The sequence below is a fragment of the Ursus americanus genome, chromosome 23, assembly GCF_024610735.1.
Source record: "Ursus americanus isolate L20-20 chromosome 23, mUrsAme1.1.p, whole genome shotgun sequence".
Classification (NCBI taxonomy): domain Eukaryota; kingdom Metazoa; phylum Chordata; class Mammalia; order Carnivora; family Ursidae; genus Ursus; species Ursus americanus.
The window spans coordinates 17,558,860-17,575,451 of record NC_142149.1 but is presented as its reverse complement, the minus strand read 5'-3'; the positions used below and the strand labels follow the sequence as shown (position 1 = coordinate 17,575,451).

Sequence of the window (16,592 nt, the reverse complement as noted above, 5' to 3'; positions counted from 1 at the left end):
ATTAAGGCCTGAGGCGGCATGAATCTGGTCAGGCTCCTCGGAGCCACCCTGAAAGGGGGCCTTCGGGACGACCACATGATCAGGCTGTTGGAGCAGTTGCTGAGCAACCACAGCTGCTGGGCGTGGTCTACGCCGACCCGTGCCGTTCTGGTGTATCTGAGTATTCCCAAAGAAAACAAGGAAATCTAGGCCTGAGGACCCGGGGTGAAGGGCCTGGGGTGGGGGCGGAAGGGTTAGTTGTTCTCTCTCTTCAATGACTGCGGAGGGCTCAGAAGTGGACAGGAGCCAGGGCACTTGAGTTCAGTTCCTGGCCTGCCCCGCCCCCTTCTAGGTGTTCCGTTTACCCGCGCTGGGGTGGAGGGAAACGGGTTTGGGGTTGGTCGCAGACCTCCTGCTTCACTGCCCTAGGGCTGTTGATGATGACGCCGCCACAAAATCTAGCTCAACGCACCAAAAGTGTGAGGTTCAGAGAGATCTCACAGCAAGTAAATGCCAGAGCCACTACTAGCACCCACATAGGTGATTTCCTTGTAGAACGGATGGATCAGCCTCACATACGCAGGGGCTGCAGAAATACAATGGCAGAGGGGCTCCTGGGTGGTTCAGTGGTTAACCGTCTGCCTTCGGCTCAGGTCGTGATCCCAGGGTCCTGGGATCCAGCCGGGCAGCGGGCTCCCTGCTCAGGGGAAGGCTGCTGCTCCCTCTACCACTCCCCCTGCTTGTGTTCCCTCTCTTGCTGTCTCTCTCTCTGTCAAATAAATAAATAAAATCTTAAAAAAAAATGCAGTGGCAGAGCTAAAGAGGTTGCTCAAGTACCTACAGACCTGTGCTCTAGGACTGGTCTGGATGAGGGATTTGGGAACGGGGATCCCTGAACCCCTTCCTCTGCCACTTCTGCTTGATTTCCTACTCAGTCATTGCATCTGGTTTGGGTGAAAAGTATCATTCCCCATTAAAAACATTGAATGATGGGTGAACTTTTATCCCTGTTCTCAGGAGTATAGTTAACAATAGTTTTGTTTTTGTGGGAGGTCCTCTGTCATAACACCTGGCGATAGAATGAGCCCAGATGGAAGAGTGAGGGGACTGAATTCTGAGATCCAAATGTCTCCTCAGCAGAATCACCAAAATTAAAATGCTTTTAGAGGCAGAGAACAAAATTAAGACAGGGCTCCAAACTGAAAGTCAGAACTCTGTATTCTATTTTCAGTGACAAGTCTTAAGCAAGTCCTCACTGTGCAACTCATATAGTAGAGAACTAGATTGTTGTAATGGCCTCCAAGATAAGTGGAACGATATCCAGAGTGCTTTGGGATCATTTTGTAGGCTGGCAAAGAATGCAGACACATCCTCCTCCCTGATATTGATTTTCCACTCATGTCCATTCCCTTTGCCTTCCTAGAAACAGACTATGGAAAAGAATGATATCATTGACTTCAAGGCTTTGGAGAAAGAGCTGCAGGCTGCACTCACTGCTGATGAGAAATATAAACGGGAGAATGCTGCCAAGTTACGGGCTGTGGAGCAGAAGGTGGCTTCCTATGAGGAGTTCAGGTTGGCTTAAGGCAATTTTTCTCAGACCCTCCTGGTTATGGTGGACTGTAGTAGATAAGGCATGTGCTTTGCAGTCAGACAATTCTGGGCTCAGTCCTGGCCCTACCTTCTGCTACCTGTGTGATCTTATGCAAGTTGCTTAACCTCTCTGAGCCCCTATTCCTCATCTGTAAAAGAGAGTGACCGTTGTTACGATTAAATAAATTATTACATGTAAGATTTTGAGCACAATGTCTGGCACATGGGAGGTGATCCGAGCTGTCAGCCTTTGTTGCTGTTATTATTGTTGTCATATTGGCTTGCTGGTAGGTTTCACCTCTATCATGCAAAGTGCAGCCACCTCATATCCACAGATAGCATGAAGTCTATCCTCCAATCTCTGTCCTTTGCTCACAGGGGTATTGTCCTTGCATCACATCTGAAACCACTGGAGCGGAAGGACAAGATAGGAGGGAAGAGGACCGTGGCCTGGAACTGTCACGCTACTCAGAGAGGGACCTCTCAGGACGAGACCACTGAAATCTCCCAGGTAGGTGAGGCCCAGCCTCTTCAGCCCAGTAGGATCCTCTGCCCTAAACCTCCAATCCTGTCTTCTTACGACACATACTTCTTCCTTCTTTCTCATGTTGAGCTAACAGGGGCAGGTTTCCACCTCCAATCCCAGAAAGAAAAGCAACCAGCAGATGGTGAGGGTGAGTTAAACTGGGCAGAACAAGTCAGAAAGGTGGGCTAGGCAGGTCTTCTTCACTCAGTCCTTTAACCTGCACTCCCGGATCAGATTTGAGTTGCTTGGTCCCCAGGTTATATGGTATATAGTGTAATGATACCGTGGCAGCGTTGGGAGAGAGACCCAGCCTGTCAGATTTCTAACACTCACCTTGAATTCCTTTCTCTCTTTCTGAGGTTTCCAATCATCCCTTGACTTACTCTCATAGAGCAGAGCTATGTTCACATTCATCAGCGGGAAAATCCTGGTACAACTGAGATTTTCAAATCATGGCCTGGGTTCCTTGGGGCCCTCCCTCCCTGTCCCATTCCCAGTTCGCTGATCTGAAAGCCAGGCCCACCGGGACCACAGCCTACCCAGTACTCAGAGAGCCACACTAGAACTTAGATGAAAACCCACAGACTCCCCTCACTGTCACTCTCTAACTGCCTCAGAGCAGCTGGAAGAACTCGGGCCTTCCTTTCCTTCCTTGTGATCCAGGAGAAAACACTTTTCCAGCCTGAGACCTCCGCAGAGTTCTACCGTGATTGGCGTCGGTCCTTGCGGAGTGGGCCAGAGCGCTACCAGGCCCTGCTGCAGCTCGGAGGTCCAAAGCTGGGTCACCTCTTCCAGACGGACGTGGGGTTTGGACTTCTAGGGGAGCTGCTGGTGGCACTGGCTGATCACGTGAGGCCGGCCGACCGGTTGGTGGTGCTAGGGATCCTGCGCAGCCTGGCCCGCACCGGGCGCTTCACCCTGAACCTGAGCCTGCTGAGCCACGCGGAGAGAGCGAGCTGCAGAGGCCTGTTCCAGAAGCTGCAGGCCACGAGTGCTCCCAGACCCACAAAGGAGGGGCTTAGCCAGAGGGAGCGGGGTCTGGAGGAGCAGCCTGGTGGGCTCCAGGAGGAGGAGAGGCTCCTGCAAGAGCTGCTAGGGCTGTACCAGGTGGATTGACAGGACCAGTTACCTTCAGGAGGCCCCCAGTGGCCACTGGAGGCATTTTTTGCTTGTTGTCCTGGGGGCTCTGCAGCACTGAGAAGCCCACACCTAATTCCCTTCTCAACTTGGAATTTTCAGACCATATGCAGGAATCGAATCTTCCCTACTTCCCCAGCCACCTTGGTGGCTCAGTATTCTGAACCACGTAGATCAACAGGATGGTCAGGGGCCCAAAAGCTTGAAAGAGGTTTGCTTCCCACCCTTAGAGTCTGCCAAGCCCCTAGCCTGTGGCCCTGAGAGACGGGTATGTGCCCAACCAAATGCTGGCTATCCCAGTTAAAGCCTCTACTAAAGTAAATAAACAAACAAACAAACTAACTAACTAATTAAATAAATGAAAAACAAAAGAGAAAAAAAGAAAAATCATCAATCTTCCATGGTAAACAAATACTGATCTCCATAGCTCTTAACAAGACTACCCCAAATCAATGAATGGATATTGAAATGACAAATGATGAAATGGTACCTCATTGAGGTATAGTATTTTGCTCAGGGGCTGAATTCCTGCGCTTCCTGTGCAGGTTGGGCCTGGAAAAGCCCCAAGCCGTCAGCTTAGGTCTGGCCAGCCTCCTAGGCTTCAGATGGCCAGATGTGCAGGCAGGTGGGTCTTCTTCAGCTCCCGGATTGACCAAAGGGAAGACCTATCCACCAAGCAGGCAGGCAGGGCCTGAAGCAGGAAGGCAGAGATTTTCCTGTTCTAGCACCTGTGCCCTTGCTTCTCATTCCGTTTTCCCCTGACCCATTCTTGGGTGAGTGCCAGTGTTCTAGAAAGGGGAGAGAGGGCCGGGTTCTAGAATGGTTTTCGCTCCAGATCACATCTGGAACATGAGAAGGGCATCTTGTACACCAGCTGGGAATAAATCGCCTTGCCTTTGGCCGCTTCCTCTGCAGGGTCTTGCTTCTTTCCCTGGCTGCTTAATCCTTTCTCCTACAGATAGCTGCCCCTGGCAGTGATTTCTAGAAGCCCTGTAGGCCTTTAGTGCCTTGGTTTGGCCCTGCTCCCCTCCGACCGTTGCCTCTCGCGGGCATGAACCTGGCCCACGCCACGGTGCTCCTGTGGGTGTGGGGCTGTCTCCAGGCCTTTGAAATTGTGGAGAAGGAGAACATTTTTCAGAGGACCCCCTGCCCGGCTTTTCTGATGTTTGACAATGCAGCCTACCTGGCAGACATGAGCTTCGAGCTTCCCTGCCACTGCAAGCCCGAGGAGGTGTCTGCCGTGGTCTGGTACTATCAGAAGGACCTGGGCGGCAGCCACACCAAAGTGCTGACGGACTTCGACGGGCGGGTGCTGACAGAGGAGTCCCAGGTGCGCGTGGGCAGCGACATGCTGGTTCGTTTCAGCATCCGCATGTTCAGCCTGCTGGTTTTCCGGGCCCAGCCCGACGACTCGGGCCTGTATTTTTGTGGCACCCGCAAGGGGGACTACTTTTACGCCTATGACGTGGACGTCCAGAGCGGCGAGGGAATGGTGGCCACCTTCAAGGACCAGGGCCAGGAGCCCTTTGCAGACGAGCACCACGGCAGCCTCCACATCTTCACCACCTTCTGGGAGTGGACCCCTTGCGACCGCTGCGGGGTGCGCGGGGAGCAGTGGCGCATCGGCCTGTGCTACCTGCGGAGCCCAGGTCTCTCCCCGCGCTACCGCAAGACAGTGCCCGATGTGGTGTCCTGCGGCTCGCGGGCTGTGCCCAGGAAGCTTCGGGCCCGGGCCAGGGAGCACAGCCCTGAGCTACTGGTTCAGAGCTGTGTGGTGCCCTGTGAGCAGAAGGCGGCTCAGGAGGGCTTCGTGGCCATCCTCAGCTACGTGTCCAAGCTGGGCAGCCCGCCCTGGGTGCCTCAGGTGCCCATCCAGTTCCACTGGCAGAGGCTGGGCCACGGGCTCATCATCTCCTGCCCCGGAGCCCGGCCAGAGCACGCCGTGGCCTGGGACAAGGACCGCCAGTACTTCTACCGCACGCAGTACCTGGAGGGCGTGAACAGGTCCATGAGGGTGTTCATTGACCACGGCAACCATCTCCATATCCGCTTCACGCAGCTGAGCGACCGGGGCATCTACTACTGCTGGCGGCAGGGGGTGCGGGTCGCTGGCCTGCGGCTGGGCGTCACGTCCCGAGGCCGCTACCAGCCCTCGTTCTCGGACCCCGAGACCCGCTCTGCTGTGGAGCTCACCCTGATAGGCTACCTGTTCATCACGGCGGTCTTTGTCACCATTCACGTCTGTCGGTGCTGCTGTTACTTATTTCACTGTCGTCCCAACTTCTCCCCCTAGGCCACCCCCACCCCTTCCCCGGCTCCAAAGACCAGTTGTGCTCAGATGTGTTTGTTAAATGCTACCGATGCTTGGGGGGGGGGGGGCGCTGTGTGGCAAGGGTGTGTGTGTGTATGTGTGTCGATCTGTGAGTTACAACCCACCCCTGGCAGGTGGAGAAGCCTGAGGCCGGCGGGAGAGGGGGGACCGAGGCCAGTATGGGAGTAGCCAGAGTGTGCACCTTCCAACCTCGTGCTCAGAGAAGGAAGAGTGAACCTAATATTTATCAAATGGCCTTTTTGATGTTGGAACAGTGTTTGAGGTGCTTTATTTTCTTGCCTTGGAGGATTGCCGAGTGGGCGCTGGTTGAATTGGGGGCAGCAGGGAGAGGAAGGGGGAGTGGTGGTATATGTCCTCTTCTCTGGAATGGCAGGTTTGGGAATAAAGGTAAGGACTAGAACAGGGAAAACGGGTGAGGAAAATGGAGGTCAAAGTCAGGGCTTTCCCCAGGGCTGGAGACTGGGTGACAAGAGGGGGCCGGAGGGGCACCAGGGCTGCCTTGTGGAGCAGGGTTGGAGTTGGGATTTGTCTTGTGGCTGCTGCTGGGGGGGTCGGGGTCCCAAGATGATCAGCGATAAGAAGCAAGTTGAATCTCGTCTAAGGCTACTTCCTGCCCTCCCCCCCAGCCGCTCCTGAACAGATCAGAGTCCACTCTGGGGAAGGCCGCGCAATCATCTTTATTTACCTTAGTAAAGGCTGCGGTGGTGCCCTGGAGGTTAGCAGCAGTGGGTGGCAGGAGGGAGTGGGGGAAAGGCACCAGGTCTTGGAAAAAGGGAGGGACTCTCACTTCTCTGGCCTTAGAGGGGCGAGGGGGACCCTGGAGCGGGCCCTTTCAGCCCTACTTCTGGGCACAGATAGTCCCGTGCCTGCCCCCCACAGTCTTCCCATGGAAAGCAGAGCACAAACCAGAGCCTTCACTCTGCTCGTGCCTCTATTTCCCGAATGATAAAATAGAGTGCTACCTACAATATGAGGGTACATTTTGTATATGAGTAAGAGGGGAACCACAAGGGCCCTTGGTTAGAGAAAAGCAGCAGGTCACCGTAGAGTGGGATGTGTCAGGTGTATGGTGGTGGCTTCGCCTAGCCGTGTTTGCTGGGGTCGCCAGGCAGCAACTACAGTGGCGCAGAGGCCCGGGTGGAGGGACTGTGCAGCAAGGAAGGGGCCTTTAGAATTGGGACAAAGCGTGCCCTGCCCCTGGGGACAGCAGCCCCTCTCTCCTGTTTCAGCAACTTCAAGAGGGTGAGTCACTTCCTTGATTCCCACGACCCAGTGGCCAGGTGTACCCGGTTGCCCCCAACCTCCAGCTCTGCCGTCTAGCATCATCCCAGCCTCCGCCTCCAGCCTCCACCAACTCCACCTGCCTCCCCTCCAGCCGTATGGAGGGAGGACTCCTGGGCTTGACCTCTCTGTATCCAACCTAGGGGCCAGGCAGCCCCCCTCTACTCCTTCCCAGCACCCCTTCCCTCTCCACTTACACTGTAGATCCCCCAAGTGCTGAGAATCAGGCTCCCACACGCCCGTGGCAAGCCCACAGCGCGCCCACATGTCAGCTCAGTGGGACTGAGACACTTGAATCGTCGCTCAGGAGGCCCCTCTGGGATCCGGGCAGGCCAGGCATTCTGTCTGGGGACTACTCCAAATGGCAGATGTCCCCACCCACTCTCAAGACTGTTCAGGGTCAGTCTAGAAGAAGAAACCTCTGGCCAGGGCTATCTTGCCTGTGGGGAGTTCCCTTTCCTGTCTCAGAGTCTCGGTTTTCCTCCAGCAGCCTGAGGAAACTCTAAGGCCCACTTCCCAGTTACACCCAGGGACCTCCGGCTCTGGCAACAGTTGCCATGACAGCAGGGATTAGGGCTATCGAGGGCCCTCCCCAACTTCTCTCCTTCCTCCCAGTTCTAAGCCAAGCTGCTGGCCACGCCCCTCCAGGCCGCCCCTTTGGGGTGAGTGCCTTGTTAGTTGGGAGTTACTGGGTGTAGGGTGGGTGCTATCTGGCAGGTCTAGTACCCACAGAGCCTAGGGCAGCGAGCTGGTGTAGAGGTTGGAGGGACGAGGGGAGCAGGCGGGATGAGTGCGAACTTGGGTCTGGGGAAGTCAGCTCTCAGAGGAGGGGCAACAATCCCACCGCTCAGGCCCCTCACACTGTGGGACAGGGGCCACCAGGTGGGTCCTGCCTCACATCACGTCCTTGTGCTCCTGTTTGGACTCCTTAATGACCTGCAGGGGACAGAGAAGGGCACAGCACCCTAGTTAGGGGCTCACACAGACATCAGGCCCACCACTGCTAGGCCATGAGACCTCGGAGAAGTCCCAGATTTCCTGGGTCTTTCTTTCCTATGAGAGTAACCAGAAGCCCCCCCCCCCCCCCAGCAGCTGCTAGGAAATGAGGTAACACTCGTAAGCATTTAGCAGCTCGCTGGGCACAAGGCGAGCTGAAGGGGTAAGATTAGCTAGTACCGTCACTGGTGTGACGGGGAGGGCTTATGCCAAATGCCCCTTTCCTATGCCTCCGGCAGGTTCCTTTTATCAAGCTGGAAATTGAAAGTTGGGCATGAAAGCTACTAACTTTAATTTTCTCTCTCTCCCTAGGCCTGGTGCTGGGGGTGCCTGCCTCTGAGGGTGAGACAGGGAGAAAGTCTGAATCAGGACTCCATCCAGTGGCCTCGGTACCCAGGCTCCCTAGAACCCACCGGCAGAGAGGACAGGAAATTGAATTACATCCAGGTTCCTTGCCCTCTTCCAGAGCCTCCCCGGGAGGCTCTTCTGAGCGATTGAGAACCTTTTATGTGCTAGTTTAGGCTTTCTTCCAAAGCCTGGTCTTAAAAATTCCTGGAGGCAGCCAGAGCTGCTGGGTCCAGAATCTCAGGTCTGCTCTCCTTACCTCTCCGTCCCGCATCTCCACGGTTTTTACCACGATGTTCCTCTTGAGGTGGCCTTCTGACACGGACTTGGTGTCCAGGCTGGTTTCTGCAGACATAGGGACAGGAGGCCTCCTGTTGGCTCCTGGGCCACTAGACATCCTCCCCCACCCCCAGCTTCCCCATGAAACCCACAGTCATGCGGATTGAAAGTCTGTCCAACCAGGCAGAGAGGGCCTAGGCTCTTTCAAAGGGGCCGGAGAGCCCCAGGTCCCCAGGGTTGCTGGTCCATCCAGTGTTTTGCTCACTTTCCTGGCCTGGCTGCATTTCAGTCCCTCTTCAAGCTCTCACTTGGCACCTGGCTTTCTGACAACCCAGTGCTGTGTCGAGGAAGGAGCACATGGGCTTTGAAATCAGGCAGGCTCGAGTCTCAGCTCAGCCGCAAGGCTGTGGGCGAGTTAATTTACTTCTCCCAGCCTCAGTTTCCTAATCTGCAAATTGGGGATGATGGTGTCTACTTCTCTAGGTGGGAGCAAGGAGTCAGTTCACTGAAATGATACATGTTAAGTGCCTACCACATTTTAGTGCCCAGCATACGTGGGTCCCTTTCCTGTTCTCCTGCCCCTCTCCTACTTCTCTCTGCCACTTCTCCGGGCCTTATTGACCCTTTACCATTTGGCACTTGGCAGTATTACCTTCACCTGGTCTGCCTGGTTAAACTTCTGATGCTGAACTAAGCCCTGGGACATGCATATCTCGTGTTCCTAAATTTCTAGAGCAGAAGAAGTTTTTTTTTTTCTTAGATAAAATCATTTGAGGGCCACATCCAAGTAAGAAGTAATTTAGCCTTTCCCCCCCTCAGAGAGAAAAATGTAACATGTCACACTCCCTAATATTTAAAATTAAGAGCAGAGAACATAAACCTTTATTCACTACACCAGCAGCAGTCCAGGGGGAAATAATCCTCTGGGCTGAATCAGCACTGAGCTGAGCCGTGGAGCCTCGGGGACAAACGAATTGAGCAGAGAACCTGGCCACCAGGCACGGCAAGACCCGAGGGGCCCTCCCAGTGATGGGGAAGAGGTGAGGCAGAGGCTGGCATTTGCCCAGAGGCCCCAGAGCATCTCATCTGAGCACCAGGGACATATCACTTTGAACACCAGCCAGCTCTGCTAGTGTAACCTACATTTACCCTGTGCCAGGTCCTGGGCTGGGCACTGAGGTCGCTGGGAAAATGACACAAGCTTGGCCCTTTAGGGAAACCTGGGAGGAGGAAGCCCAGGGAGGCAGGGAAAATGGACTTGGCGAGGCTTGCTCCCTGTCAAGCTGAGAAAAGCAGCGTGTCTGAGAGTCTGAGAGGCAGGCTGCTAACCGAGAGCCGGCGGGGCTCCATTTACAATCTGGTGAGCCTGTATTGGTATAACTTGTATTGTGAGGCTTTTGAGATGTCTTGTGACCTTGTGACTTTCCCCTTCTTTGGTGCTTTTGCCCCCTGTAGTGACAAGCAGTTAAAAAAAACAAAAAGGTAAAACACTCAGATGGGCAGAGCTTGCTCAGGGATCTGCAGACAGGGCAGAGGTTGAGACCTTCCCCCAGTTCTGCTATAGCAAGGGGTGCAGGGTTAGGGAACGGGGCACAGGGCAGAGCAGGACAGGAGCAGCGGCAAGCCCCACCTGGAATGCCCTGGGCTGCTGTGTTCTGGCCGGAAGCTCTGCGTTGAGTTATGAAGGCCCCCAAGGAGAGCCCCGGACTGGACCCCTTTGCCCTGGTCCTCGGCCCCAGGCCAGAGCAGCAGCCCACCTGGGGGAGAGGGCAGGAATCCAACACCCTGCCCACAAGGCCCTGCTCTACTGACCTCGGATCTGCAGGTTGGAGAAGGTCTGCACGGGAATGGTGATGCTGAAAGACAGCAAAGGCAGAAGAGTGACCAGGCTGCCCAGGGACATCCCCAGGGGCAGGCCCTGGTTCAGGGTTATCATGACACCCTCAAGGCCCATCTCCTGGCTTTCTCCAGCAGCCAACATGCTCCCTGGGGCTCCAAGAGTCTGCAAGGGACTTGGGTGTTGTCCACCAGGGGAACATCTCTATTTGAAAGCGTGGAGGCCTGGAGGGTGGCAGAGGGGAGGAGGAAGTGGTGAAGAAAGTTCCAAGACAAAAGAGATGGGTCAGGGGAAAAGAAGTTTAATCTTCACTAGGAGGGTGGGGAGTGAGCCTCTTAGTTTGGGAGGTGACCCAAGTCCTCACCCTACGACCTCATCAACATTGCTTGAATTGAATCCATTTATTCACCAAACATTTATTGAATACCTACTGTGTGTTAGGCGAGCACTGTGCTGAGTACTGGGATAGGAGGCGGCAGGACACTGGCTGAATAAGACAATCCCGGAAGGGAGCAAGAAGACTCCAGGGAGGGGCAGCAGGGAGGACTCCTCCGGGGCCACAGTGGCAGCTCACCGGTTCTCCTCGCCCTCCAGCAGCTTCCTGTAGGTGGCGATCTCGATGTCCAGGGCCAGCTTGACGTTCAACAAGTCCTGGTACTCCTGCAGATGGCGGGCCATCTCGTCTTTGAGGCTCTGCCCCTCCTCCTCCAGCCGGGCCAGCGCCTCCTGGTAACTCGCCGCCTCCCGCGCGTGGCGCTCCTCCTGCTCCCGCATCTGCCTCTCCAGGGACTCGTTCTGTAGGGTGGAGCCGGTAGGTGCCTCGGGGCGGGGTCACACTGCCCGCCCCCGGCCTCACCTCTGCCCCCAAGTAACTTTTCAGAGCCCCCGCTCGCAGTCCCGGTCCCTGCCCCTGGCTCGCGGGTCCCCGGGGGCTCCGGCTTGCGTGCACCCGCGTGCGCCCGCGCTCACCGTGCCGCGCAAGGACTCCAGGTCGCAGGTCAAGGTCTGCAGCTGGCGCCGGTAGTCGTTGGCCTCGTGCTTGGCCTGGCGGAGCAGCTCGGCGTTGCGGGCAGCGGCATCGTTCAGGTCGGCAAACTAGCGGGGGGAGAGGGCCCTACGCTGAGGGGCGGCTGGGCCCCACGGTGCGGGAGCTGTGCGGGCCGGTGGGGCTCCGGGAACGCAGGGAGATGGGCAGGACCCCAGGCTTGGTGTCCAGGGCTCCCCAGGACTCTGGCCCTGGTGGGATTCTTCCCAGCGACTGTGACCCATGGGCAGAGGGCACAGAAGGCCCCCACCACGTCGGCAGCACCCAGCACAGTGCCTGGCCAGGGAATGAAGGAGTCAATGGTGTTGGCCACAGAATCCAGAATCTCCTGCCCTCCGGGAGCTCTATCCAGGAGCCTGAGCCCTGGCCTCCCCCACCGTGGCCAGCGGGGCCTGGTGAGCAGTACCCGGGGTTCTCACCCCCTAGCTTGCGGTGAAGCTCTCGGCTCCATCTGCCCTTGACCTGCTCAGAGCCATCGCTGGCTTCTGCCACTCACGCTCCTCAGCTTGGCCCCTGGGCTGGCATCGCTGGGCCCCTGCCCCGTGCTTTGTTGCACTCCAAATGCCCCTTCCCTCTTCTCTTCATGTTCTTTGGCTGCCACTCCTGCCTAACCCCAAGGCCCTCCCTTTTATGATATCCTCCCTATTCCCTGCACTGCATATACAGAAAGCCCGCCCAGCAGTGTTCTCTCCAGACACCGTACTCGGGGGCATACTGTGTCTCCCTGGTGGGACAGGTTTCTGGATGCTGGGCAGTGCTGGCACGCAGCGGATGCTCAGTAACCCAGGACACAGACAGCAGAGGCACGGGGAACGCAGGCTCCCCAGTGCGACAGCTGCGGTTAGACATCTGGCTCTACCATGTAGGAACTGTGCGACTTTGGGCAAACTCGTTAACCTCTCTGAACTTCAGTTCTCTCATCTGTCAAAGAACAGTACTTTCTTCATAGTAGGTAAGATAGACAATGCATGTAAAGTGCAGGGCCTGGCACGCAACAACGTTGGCTGATAATAACAGTAATAGTAACAATAATAATGATAATAGTAGGAATAAGAAGTCCTTATTGGAGGGGTGCCTGGGTGGCTTAGTTGGTTAAGCGTTTGACTCTTGGTTTCGGCTCAGGTCATGAGCTCAGGGTGGTGAGATGCAGCCCCGCAGGGGGCTCCATGCTCAGCATGGAGTCTGCTTGAGATTCTTTCCCCCTCCGGCTCCCTCACCCTCGGCTCCGCACCCTGTTCATGCGCGTGCAGGCTCTCTCTCTCTCAAATAAATAAATAAAAACATATAAAAAAGAAATACTTATAGGAAGTAATGGTGCCTTGTGTGACCCTGGGCAAGCCACCTCATTTCATCCTCTCCCAGCCTCCTCCACCCTTGTTCCCCAATTCTCTTGTATGGAGCCAGCAGGGCTGCCTGGAGGAGGCAGGCTGGCCCACAGTCAGGGCTACCTTGGACCGGTACCACTCCTCGGCCTCATGCATGTTGCTGGATGCCATGGCCTCGTACTGCGTGCGGATCTCTCTCAAGGCCGCCGTGAGGTCAGGCTTGGCCACATCCAGCTCCACATGGACCTGCTGCCGGGCCAGCTGCTCCTGGAGCTCCTGCACCTCCTGGCCGGGATAAGAGAAGGGATGCCAGGGCTGGGGGCACAGGCTGCCGCTGGGGTTTCCCCACAGTATTATGCCCTTGTCTACCTGCCCCTTGGACACTGATATTGGGGAAAGGAACTGGGGCAGTCCTAGTTAGAGGAAGTGGCATGGCCCAGGCTAGGGGAGGCAGAGGGTAGTTTGGGGGCCTCATGGTGTCTGCCTCCCAGGTTCGGCCAGGCAGGAGCACTGGAAGTGTGCCTGTGCACTTGTGGGAGAGTGACTGAGTCCCTGTGGTGTGGGTGTGTCTGTGGGTTCCCAGGTTCCATGGCATCATGGACTCTGAATCCATAATCTGAAGTCAGAGAGCTCAGTGGTGTCTTTTTAAAACGAATGGCCCTCATTTAAATGGAGACAGGTGACAGTGGGGGGTGATGTCAGAGAGACTAACTAGGTGACCTTAGCAAGTTCTTCAACCCGTCCAGGCTTTGGTGTCCTCCTCTGTTTCACAGGGATCATACTGGAAGATCATACTGGAAGGGTCCCTAACTCACAAGGCTGTAGTGAAATAAAAAATGGGGCAACAAGGTCTATTCTAATTCTCAGTAAGTGGTGTGTGTCTGTGTGAATTTCACCAGGGGCTGAGGATGCTCTGTCTTCTCTAGGTCTGTCTCCCTCAGTCTCTCTTATTTTCTCTCTGTCTCCGAGTATTCTCAATCTCAGTCTCTCTGTCTCTCTCTATCCATTTCGATCTCTATGTTGGCCTTACCTCCTCATGGATCTTCCTCAAAAACCGGATTTCCTCCTCGAGAGACTCAATCTTCCTCTCCAGATCCAGACGGGCTAAGGTGGCTTCATCTGCCTCCTGGAGAAGGGAGGGGCAAAAAGGTTGCTCTGACCCCAGACTCCTCCCTGCTCCCTAGCCTTGTCTGTTCCCTCCTTCTTTGGCTGGAGAGAGCAGCGCATTGCTCTCTGGAGGCCTGGGCTTGGGGGCTGTTTGAGTGAACTGCCGTCAACCCTTTCCCCCCCTCCCCTCCCTCTCCCCTCCACCCCCCTGACCTGTCGATAGGTGGCCAGGTTGTTCTCAGCCTCCAGCCTCAGGTTGGTTTCATCCTGGAGCCTGGGGTAGGGAACACATTCCTGGGTCCAGGCTCTTCTGAGGATCTTGGACCCCTGCCCCAATCTTCCTGGGGGTGGCTGCCAGAGAGACGACCCCCCCCCCAGGACCAGTGGAATGGCAGGAGGAGTGAAGGGCAGAGGGTCTCAGACAGAGCCTTGGCCAGGAGGGTGAGTAGACAAGGGCTTTATCAAGGCTGGCACACCAGCTCCCGCTCACACAGGCTGCACGTGTGCATACACGCCCTGCTGTGTGCACGAGCGCACTCATCCTCCCGCACGGGGGGGGGGGGGGGGCGCGCGCGCACACACACACACACACACACACACACACACACACGCCCTGCCAGCTCAGCAAAACACCACACCCTGGGTTTCCTCTGACCTTTGCAAAGAGGTTTTATTAGAATCTCTGCTTCACAGCTCTGCAAGCTGAAGTGGCTTGACCAGGGTCATAAGCTGGTGACGGGCAGCGTCACCTGTGTTCCGAAGCCAGGCCTGCCTGCTCTTTCTCTCACCTCCTTTCCCCCAGAGCCCCATTCTCCCAGTGCACACCAACCTTCCCTTCCCACTTCTCCTCTCTACGGACCCACAAGGCCACCAGGCCCCACAGTGAATGAAATACGAAGACCCTGCCTTCGGGGACCCTGCCTGCGGGGTCCCTGACTGTTCCCACACAGCTTTCCCCGACGGGGAGGTGCTGAGAGTACGCTGGCTCCTTGGGAAGACGTCTTCGGGATTCAGATCCCTGAGACTTGGGGCCTCCTCCCAGTCCCTGCCATCATCTTAGGGAGCAAGGACAGCCCTTCCCTCCCAGAGATGGGATCACAGAGGAGCCAAGGATCATGGAGTCAACCCCCCCCACCCAGATCCTGCAGGTCTGCAGGCCCTCCCGCTGGGGCAGGGATGGGGGTGTGGGGCGGGAAGCACATTCCCTGTTCAGGAAGTCCCTCTCCCCGGGGCCCCTCCTCACTTCTGCTTCAGGGTGCCCAGGTCCTGTGCCAGATTGTCTCTCTCGACCTCGAGCCGGGCGCTGCCGGCAGTGAGCTGGTCGAGCCTCAGCCTTAGCTCACGCAGCTCAGCCTGGTAGACATCGGCCAGCTTGGTGGGCTCCTTGGCCCGCAGCTGGTTCAGCTCCGCGGCCAGCGCCTTGTTCTGCTGTTCCAGGAAGCGCACCTTCTCAATGTAGCTGGCAAAGCGGTCGTTGAGCTCCATCATCTCTGCCCGCTCACTGGCCCGGGTCTCCTTGAAGCCGGTGTTGAGTGCCCCGGCCAGGGAGAAGTCCACCCGGGCCGGCAGTGGAAGCGGCATCCTGGCCAGGGAGAGGCGGGCGCCCGGCCCCAGCCGGCGGCCGGAGACCAGGCTTCCCCCCACCACGTCCGAGGAGGAGACATAGGAGCGGCGAGCAGCTGAAGTGACCCGTCTCCTCTCCATGCTGGCCGGGCTCTGCCGGCTCCTGGGGAGTGAGGGCTTTATGGCAGCGTGGGCCGGCCTGGCGCTGCCCAAGCTGCCCCTGGCGACGCCCCCTGGCATAGCCTGACGGGGAGGGGCTGGGCCGCAGCTCGGCCATGGGGAGAGCTCTTCTCACCCCACCGAGGTCACTGTGCCCAGAGGCAGGGCCTCCCGGGCACACCAGCCCCAGCCTGGCCACAGACGGAGATACTAGTGGGCCGTGCCTGGGGCCGGATGCTCCGTGTGCAGCCCTGACTGCTGGGCAAGGAGGCCGTTCCCCTGGGAAGGTGGGCCAAGAACGGTCTGGATCAGATGACCTCTGACCTGCTTTCTACGTCTTAGATCCCATCACAGCACCCCTCCTTCGAGTGCTTGCTAAGTGCTGGGAACATGGGAAGAACAAGTGTGTTCCGTTTCCAGCTGAGCCCCCTTCCTAGCAGACTGCTGGACTCTTCCCTCCGAACATGGGCTCCTGCATTCCTGCCTTCTCTCCCTTCCCCGGAGGCTGCAACTGGACACCAGCCCTTCGTCTAGAGGGTCAGTTGAGGCCAGGAAGGAACCTGGAAGCTTTGAGGGGGCAAGAGGGACAGGCGCTGCACTCCCTGGCCTTCCCCCTGGACCACACTTAAGCCCCTGCCTCAGTCCCACGGGGCTCACTTGCCCCTTGCCCGGGGCTCTCTGCACGCCCCAGTCTGGAGCCGGGCCTTGACAGCTGCACAAAGCAGTTACGGATGAGCTGGCCGTCCTGGCTCCCGTCTTTGTTTCTGCATCACCCTGTTTCCCCGGCCACCCCTCACCTCACTTTCACACTGGAGATTTATCTCTTCTGAGTTCCCACACATCAGGCTGAGAGGACGGGAAGGCCCCTGGGGATGGGTCAGTTTGGGAGCCCAGGAGCCACTGGGTCTGTACTAGGAGCCCAGGGCCGGCGTCCTGTAGCCTGACCCTTCAGCTCCATCCACCCTTCTGTTCTGATCCCATGGGGGGTGGGGGGCAGTCTCACCCAGGCCCCTCACCCATCTGTGTCCTTGGACTTCTGGGAAGCCCTCCTCTCCCCACCCCACCCCTGCTGCCCATGCCTGGGCCTC

At 57.0% G+C, this 16,592-nt stretch overlaps 3 protein-coding genes across 5 annotated transcripts; 2 read left to right on the top strand and 1 right to left on the bottom strand.

The window, feature by feature from the left end:
- Positions 1 to 116: 116 nt before the first annotated feature.
- On the top strand, positions 117 to 4,142 carry DNAAF19 (dynein axonemal assembly factor 19). 3 transcript variants are annotated; one of them, XM_087854309.1, is made up of 4 exons: positions 117 to 204; positions 1,403 to 1,554; positions 1,951 to 2,083; positions 2,762 to 4,142. In XM_087854309.1, the coding sequence occupies exons 2-4, from the start codon at positions 1,412 to 1,414 to the stop codon at positions 3,212 to 3,214; spliced, it is 729 nt and encodes a 242-aa protein (XP_087710435.1). In that variant the 5' UTR covers positions 117 to 204; positions 1,403 to 1,411; the 3' UTR covers positions 3,215 to 4,142. The 3 variants fall into 3 exon arrangements, with proteins under 3 accessions (XP_087710435.1, XP_087710434.1, XP_045670044.1); XM_087854308.1 differs by having other exon boundaries at positions 129 to 232; XM_045814088.2 differs by lacking the exon at positions 117 to 204 and having other exon boundaries at positions 246 to 1,554.
- A 144-nt stretch (positions 4,143 to 4,286) lies between these two features.
- FAM187A (family with sequence similarity 187 member A) lies at positions 4,287 to 5,528 on the top strand. Its single transcript, XM_045814332.1, has one exon. It carries the CDS (start codon positions 4,287 to 4,289, stop codon positions 5,526 to 5,528), a length of 1,242 nt encoding a protein of 413 aa, XP_045670288.1.
- Positions 5,529 to 6,226: 698 nt separating this feature from the next.
- On the bottom strand, positions 6,227 to 15,497 carry GFAP (glial fibrillary acidic protein). Its single transcript, XM_045814480.2, has 9 exons — positions 15,026 to 15,497; positions 13,996 to 14,056; positions 13,706 to 13,801; positions 12,799 to 12,960; positions 11,275 to 11,400; positions 10,880 to 11,100; positions 10,281 to 10,324; positions 8,449 to 8,534; positions 6,227 to 7,784 (listed from the first exon to the last, which is right to left on the bottom strand). The coding sequence occupies exons 1-9, from the start codon at positions 15,484 to 15,486 to the stop codon at positions 7,743 to 7,745; spliced, it is 1,299 nt and encodes a 432-aa protein (XP_045670436.1). The 5' UTR covers positions 15,487 to 15,497; the 3' UTR covers positions 6,227 to 7,742.
- Positions 15,498 to 16,592: the final 1,095 nt, after the last annotated feature.